We start from the raw sequence: 7,582 nt of genomic DNA on the forward strand, positions 1-7,582 counted from the left end.
TAGGAGGAGGGACAACTGGAGCTTGACAGAAACAATGTCTCAATTCTTAGATTCATGTTGTATTAATTCATGGTTAATCAACGGGGTATAACTATAGGGACCTCTAAACTTCCAACGGTGGTTAAACGTATGTCTTAATAATTCCCCTGTTTGTTCTTAATTGGCCATGGGATCAATCACTAGGGGTGCAATTGCTCATATCAATGGCTCCACCTATCTATGGTCCTTTCTAGAAGAAAACACTAAAAAAACTATATTAAGCTTCACTAATTGTGATAAACACACAAATGAAATAGCAATTTGCCAAGACACTTAATCCCTTGAGTTACTTCCTTTCACTCCACTTCATATCACTTTACTTCTTTTTTGCATTAGTTTTACAATAGAAACGTCTTAACACACACAAACACACTATAGATCCTAGCTTTGCATAGAAAGCCATATAAGTGGGTTATAGGGTTTTAGAGAATAAATAGTTTACCTTCAGCTTCTCGTGGGTTCGACAGTCAAATACTTATCGAATTGTACTACGGTGATCTTCTGCACTTGGGGGTTATCACCATTCCATAGGATAGCCTGCGAATAGATGCGGGATATTTTTGGTAGGAGGTGAAGCCTAATGCACATGTGGCATCGGACCTGCAATGGAAATACGGGTCGTAGTCTTTGACACTCCGTAGAATGACCATGCACAAGTCCCTTAACAATATGTACCGCCGCCGGAACAATTTTCCGGGTACACCGGATCAGTGCGGTTGAAGTAGTCCTTGTAGAGCCGGAGGTGCCCACCCACTCTATCACGCGACAGGTTTTTTCAGCGGCCCTTCACAGAGCCCCGGTGCACCTGCATCTGGCTGGCATTGTGCTCGTGGAGGATGGAGGCCGCATCAGAAGCCATGGCCAGCGTCATTTGCTCGAACTCGTCGCTGGAAGAGGAGTCAATGACCTCACTGCGGAACTTCTTGAGCGACTTCCACATGTCCATCTGCGTGGGTGGAAACTGTGGATCAATGGTGGCCCATAATAGTGCCCAACAATGAATTAGGAACCTACGAGCGCAATTGATCGAACAGGTCCTGGACGGTGAAGCCGGCCGGTGCAACCGGCAGATGTGTGGCTACCAAGGACGCGACAAATGTGGTCAAGAATCTACCCGACTCCAATCCTATCCTCCGGCGCGACGAGGCCCGAATAGACGTCGGGTACTACATCGGTGCGGCGGGGTGGGGTTGGGGTGGCGGCGTCGCCCTAGGGCAGCAAAGAAGGGAAGGAGGAAGCAAATCTGCTTGATCGATTTTGTTGTCCCTGGCGCGCGGGGCCGGGTTAGAATACGATGACACTCGGTGCGACTGTGCAGCTCCCGCCGAGAAGCATCCGAGACGTATATTTAGGTCGTATTTACGTCTTCGTGAACATCCCAGTTACTATATGTCGGGCTGGTGGATCTAGATACAGATGGTATTTTTCGACAGCCTGGTCGTAAGTCGTAAATAGAAGAAGCATGAACAATATTGGTCATGGATATGACGCATGGGCATCGTCGAAGTAGTAAATTATTCTTCTCTTTCTTGTTTTCTCTCGTTGGTTGCCATGCTGTCAAATCGTGATTTCGTGACCGTCAGATCAGAAACGTAAGGTCGAGATCAACCAAGTTCTAACCGTACCCGGCGAGTCCTACGCCCAGACCCCGAGTCCAGTCCCGGCGACCTTGCCGCCGCCGCCGCCGCCGCCGCCGCCGTGCGCTCAGGGTGGCGGCCGCTGGAGTCGGCTCCGGGGCCTTTGGGGTGATGGATTCTTTAGAAATTTCGCCCTCTGATCGCAAAGAAGAGCAGCCGGCGGCGCCCCTGCCGCTGCCGGCGGCCTTTCTCGAGTTCCTCGGCGAGAATGGCCTGGATCCCATGCTGTACTCCATGGCGGACACCATCCCGCGCTACATCAGGTGAGGAAGATTTGGCACCCGCTACTCTTGGCATTCCTGCTTCCATCCACTAGCAATTGTCACATGAAGGATGCAAAGGCGAGTTGCTTGATTGGTTTCTGGAATCCCTAGGTTAAAACCAGGCACGGAGTCCAGGATGGTGACAGAGATCGAAACCGAGCTCAAGTGCGATCTCGCAAAGGTTTCGTGGCTGCCGGATTTCTACGCGATTCCGCCTGAAATCCAGATTGCTGGATCCAATGCTTATCAGCAAGGGAAGGTGAGGAGAAATGTTGCTACACTTATCTTAAAGTTTCCCTGTTACTCACTGGCATAAGTATGCTGGGGTGCGTGCATCCAGTTAGGCTATATTTTATCAAGTGTTTTGTGTGATAATTTATGCTACATAGTACTTGGATGACATTATATATGTAATATTACCTAAGAGACCAAATGCCTCAAATCAGTAACAGTGGTGTGATGCGGCTGAACTATTCAATCTGATTGTACTTTGGTTGGCGCCTGATTTGTAAAGGATTCCTCTCATACAGCCTAAGAAACAGAATTACTCTGTATTTTTTAATTGTAGCAGAACTGCAGAAGCCCTTGGGCTTATCATGCACTCTTCTCTGTGTGCCACTTCACTTAACCTAATCATCTTGTATACACATTGCAGATCTATGGGATTGATGCAGCTTCTGGAGCTGCTACCATAGCACTTGATGTTCAACCAGGAGACCATGTTCTTGACCTCTGTGCTGCCCCAGGTAATTAGTTTTAAGTAACACAATGTACCAGTGTTTTCTTAGTGCCAAATGTCTACAACATAATTATAAACAAGCACCTTTAGCAGATATTCGTGTGGGCCACACATGCAATATTCACCAATATGGCAAGACCTAATTTTCTCCATGGCATAAAAAAGCCTTTCCTGACTGGTTGATTGTTGGATATGATACAAACATACAGTTTTTCAGCTACGATAAGTATGTTGCATCTAGGAGACCGGGGTGTTACAATCCTGTTGTCTGATTGACTGGTTGGATTCAAGTTTGATTCTTATGTTGAATTTGTTCCCCAAATAGGTCAAATACAGTAGTGTTAGTCCAACATATTTGGGAAACATGTTGTTTAAAATCAGACGCTATTTTGGGAATGTTTTGCTATAGATATTGTAGATTGTGTTAGACCTCTATATTTGTAGGTTTTTTAGTCAGAGGTGTATTAACGTCGCACCTATTTTTACATGCAAGGTGCAAAGCTTTGTATGCTTGCAGATATGCTTGGCAGCACAGGTTCTTTGACTGGTGTTGATGTTGCAAAACACCGTCTTGCAGCCTGCCGTACGATGTTGCAGAAGTATTCTCTTGGAGATCGTAGTCGACTCTTTGTTGCTGATGGGACTTCATTTTCCATATTGCCTGTGAACTCCAATCTGGGGAGCATGGAAGGTATTTTCTTCACAGGAATCCATTCCCCCTTTTGTCTTGTTTCTTCTATATGCATGGATTGGTTAACTTGTCTTGACTTGATGTACTTTGTCACAGGTTATATTGTAACTGAGGATGGTGGAAGCATATTCTCAGAATGGACTTCAAAGAGATTATGGAAAGACAGACAAAAGTCTAAAAAGGCCAACTCGGCTGGTTCACCTCATCCAACATCAACTTCTGAACCCGAACTGATATACTATGGCAAAGATTCAGGATTAGTTGGATTGCAGAAACATTATGTTCTTCACCCATCAACTGACGAGGCTGCCTGTACATCTGGGTATGACAAGGTATTTCCTTTGCTTGCGTGACTACACAAGTAGGCTGTGACTTTGATCAGTGTACTTTAATAATTTTAAGTGGACATATTCATGATTTGGTGGTAGCAGAAAATTATGTAAGCCATCATAGCCAACTCGATATGTAGTTCAGGGCCAAAAAAAAAAAAAAAACTCCATATGTAGTTTGAACCAAGCCCTCAGTTTGCTCTAAAAACTGTACTTTTCACTTCTTCTGTCGAGGAAGCCTTTTCACCTTCTTGAAGAGTACAGAAGCCCACATATAATTCGATCACATTGGTCAGAATATTCTACTGCAACTTACTCTGTAACTAGGATCATCCCTTCTTTGTTTGTAAATTCGGATGAAATGCATGCAGGTCCTCGTGGATGCAGAGTGTACTCATGATGGATCGATAAAACACATTCAGAAGTTTGAGTTCTGGGGGTGGAAAACATTAGATCGCCGTGTACTTGAGGCAGAAAGAACTGGCAACCTGCTCCATCTTCAGGTACCACTTTCATTCTTGATGTTACGGTTGAAGGTTTGGCACCTGATATAGCAATCTGTATCCTAAATCTAATTCCACGGTTATCAACAGGAGAAGCTTATGTTCCATATTACTGAATTTTGATGGGCTTCCTTTTGTATGCAGTTAGGGCTTCTCAGAAATGGTTTTAAATTATTGAAAACAGGTGGATCACTTGTCTATAGTACTTGCAGGTGCGTAATCTCTTTACATGCAAATCTAATCCTCAATTGCTTTCCACTAGTCCAGTCTTCACCACGCTTGGAATCACAGTACAATTTACAGTTCACACCATCGAATTACTAACTGTTTTGTCTTCAAACAGCTTGACTGTCGCACAAAACGAGAATGTGGTTCAGCAATTCCTTTCGCAATGTCCTTCAGCAGGTACAGACATCCGGATCTCTGGTTTCATCTATGATATGTTGCCCACCACTCCTCTAATGGCTCTTTCATGTTTGGTTTGCAACCTGCAGAGCTGTTAAAGATCGATTCAGCAGATAGCTGGCCTTGTAGAAGCGGCAGCATCGAGAAAACCTTGCGATTTGATCCCGCGACTTCGCAAACTAGTGGACTCTTCGTCGCCAAGTTTGTTAAGCTGCCATCTTAGAGTACATACTGATGTTCTTCATGAGATACTCAAGTCTCGTAAGCAAGAAAGTATTGAGTCATCCGATCATTATTAAATCATAAAATCAATTAATACCAATGTGAAGCCAGGTTGTTGTGAGTAGACGATGCTAGGTTTTAGTTCTTTTAACAACAGTTGAGCAGAGTGGAGATGTCTAGCTTGAGAAACGGACTCTGGATTTTCTCCATGTGGAGCGCCTTGATATTGTTTTGGACATGCAGAAAATTGTCGTGAATACAACGCTACAACGCTTCTCGATGAAGGCATTTTGGCATTTGGAGCCAATGATGTCCAGTCACAATGCCAGATTGCCAGTCTGTTTGCCATCATTTTGAAGAAGATTGGAGATGCCTTGAATGAGGCGATCCTGTGTTAGCGAGTGTGATTCCTTGCATGCTTCTCAAATTAAACAATGATATGTCGAACAACACACACACAATTCCTAATCAGTTCGCCGTCGTGAAGAGGAGGGTGGGTGAAGGTGTCCATGGAATGCGATGTTTTGATGATAATATCTAACGATAAGGCAAGATGAATTAGAGGTAGGAGACATTAGGGGTCTTTTGTTCGGTTTTGCAAAGTTAAGGGGTTTTGTAAAGTTGTGGGGGTTATATAGACTTCTGTCAAACAAAAGCCAATGAAAAAACCGATCAGAAGCAAAGCAAAGACATTATCGCAATGGATCAGCGCAATTGGTTGGTACTGTTTTCATGTTTGATGCGATTCCTCTCGATTGACACGCTCCTGATTTTGCACCTCCCGGCCGTTGTCGCTGCGTGATTCCATGTCCACAAACATTGGTCCCGCTACTACTTTTGTGCACGCGCATGCGTGCTGATGATGGATCATCATTCATCAATAGTTCAATACTACTGTATTAGCTTTAGCCTGTGGTTCTGCGGAGAATTTTATCAAATTAAATTTGAAAAGATACCGAGGTTCTGCGGAGCCTGTGGTTTTCTCGGACATTCTCATCTCGAGTGTGGCACAGGAGAGCATGATGAAAGTAAATTGAAGTGGGGTGAATTTTTGAAAGCTGATTGGTCAACTTGGCGTGGCCGATCTATGGGAGGGTTCCGTGGAACTGCTCGTGGTAATCAGGGTAGAGATAGAGGAGGTCGTGCTGGCAGAAATCCTCGGGGTTTTGACCGAAATCAGCCAGCAAGTTGGCGCCACAATGCTCTGGCATATGTGGATGGGAAGGTTTTACCTGATGATCCCCTAGCTGATACAGCATCAAGCCCATCCAAGATGATGGACATTGAGAAGGATGACAGAGACTCAACTGAATCGGGTGTGAAACGACTCAACTGAATCGGGTGTGAAACGACGCTTGAATTTGGAAGGCGGTACATTATCTGAAGAAGATTGTTCTGTTACTGGAGATGGGACAGCTCTTCCTATGATCACGGACGGGCAGCAACCATTGGATGTAGTTAATACTGATGGTAACATGATGGATAGGAGTAAACGTACTAAGAAGGATGGAGCTTCCTCCCCTTCACTCGGATCGGCGGACTCCCGTGAGGAGTCTGTCCGGTCGCAATGAAACTTTTAAGTCTGAACTGTCAGGGTTTGGGGAACGACCCGACAGTTCGCTCGCTTTTGAATGTTCGAAGGCGTTATGATCCCGATGTGATGTTTTTATCAGAGACTCACTTAGATGTGTATCCGGCTGACTGCTTGCGTAGGAGATTGCAGATGGATTTTAAAATTGTTAACCCCAGTGATGGTAGAAGTGGTGGCGTGATTCTGTTCTCGAAAAAAGAGGTTGTTATTCAACAGCTATTCTCGGCCCCGAATTATATTGATGTTCAGATTGTTGAAAACCCAGGGAAGATTTGGAGACTAACAGGTATCTATGGAGAACCCCGTTGGGAGGATAAATATAAAACTTGAGACAAACTGAGAGAATTGAATGGCATCAGTAATTTGCCTTGGATGGTTTTTGGTGATTTTAATGAAATCTTGTATTCACATGAGAAGGAAGGAGGGAATCAGCGCCCTCAGAATTACATGCAGGCCTTCAGAGATGCGTTAACAGATTGTGGGCAAGAGGATCTTGGATACTCTGGTAATATTTTCACATGTAAGCGAGGTCGTATTAGAGAGAGGCTTGATCGAGCAGTTGCTAATGAGGCTTGGAGCACTATGCACCCGGGGGCTGTTGTCCAAAACTTGGATTATGCCCGCTCGGATCATAGACCGATTATGGTCGACACAGAGTACCAAACACCATCTATTAATCGCAGCACTAAGCCAAAACGTTTTGAGGCGAAATGGTTCCTTGAGAAGGATTTTGCCGAGGTTGTCAAACGCGCGTGGGAGGCGACAGCTATTGCAAATCCAGAGGGTGGCGTGTTGGGCAAGCTAGGGCTCATGCACAGCTCACTTCATGCATGGGACTCGGTTGTACTTCAGAAACCAAAAAAGCGGCTGAAAAAGACCCAGCAAGAATTGGAAAATGCAGTAAACGGTCCGATGACAGATGAGAATGAGGTTATTGCTAAAGAGAAGGCGGCTCTTATTGAGATCCTCCTCGAGCAGGAAGAAGTTCATTGGCAACAAAGGTCAAGGGTGAATTGGTTGCAGCAAGGTGACAGGAATACAAGTTTTTTCCACAGCTTTGCGTCGGCTAGGCGTAAGAAGAATTTTATTAAAAAGCTACGTGGAGAGGATGGTAATTGGGTAGAAGGTACTAATCAGCTCAAACCCCTTGTTTTTCAGTACTT

General features: G+C 44.8%; 1 protein-coding gene across 1 annotated transcript; it reads left to right on the top strand.

The window, feature by feature from the left end:
• Positions 1-1,654: 1,654 nt before the first annotated feature.
• Positions 1,655-5,210, top strand: LOC127314441 (rRNA (cytosine-C(5))-methyltransferase NOP2C). Its single transcript, XM_051344907.2, has 9 exons — positions 1,655-1,939; positions 2,051-2,198; positions 2,595-2,685; positions 3,172-3,369; positions 3,466-3,701; positions 4,070-4,201; positions 4,346-4,413; positions 4,545-4,606; positions 4,696-5,210. The coding sequence occupies exons 1-9, from the start codon at positions 1,788-1,790 to the stop codon at positions 4,827-4,829; spliced, it is 1,221 nt and encodes a 406-aa protein (XP_051200867.1). The 5' UTR covers positions 1,655-1,787; the 3' UTR covers positions 4,830-5,210.
• The last annotated feature ends 2,372 nt before the right edge of the window (positions 5,211-7,582 follow it).

Source organism: Lolium perenne, chromosome 7, assembly GCF_019359855.2.
Source record: "Lolium perenne isolate Kyuss_39 chromosome 7, Kyuss_2.0, whole genome shotgun sequence".
NCBI classification, from domain to species: domain Eukaryota; kingdom Viridiplantae; phylum Streptophyta; class Magnoliopsida; order Poales; family Poaceae; genus Lolium; species Lolium perenne.

Excerpts from the sequence above, each read along its gene's own strand:
- LOC127314441 (XM_051344907.2), top strand. The coding sequence starts at position 1,788 with ATGGATTCTTTAGAAATTTCGCCCTCTGATCGCAAAGAAGAGCAGCCG. Across the intron at positions 3,702-4,069 it reads GTACATCTGGGTATGACAAG|GTCCTCGTGGATGCAGAGTG; the intron begins GTATTTCCTTTG and ends AAATGCATGCAG. Across the intron at positions 4,607-4,695 it reads TTCGCAATGTCCTTCAGCAG|AGCTGTTAAAGATCGATTCA; the intron begins GTACAGACATCC and ends TGCAACCTGCAG.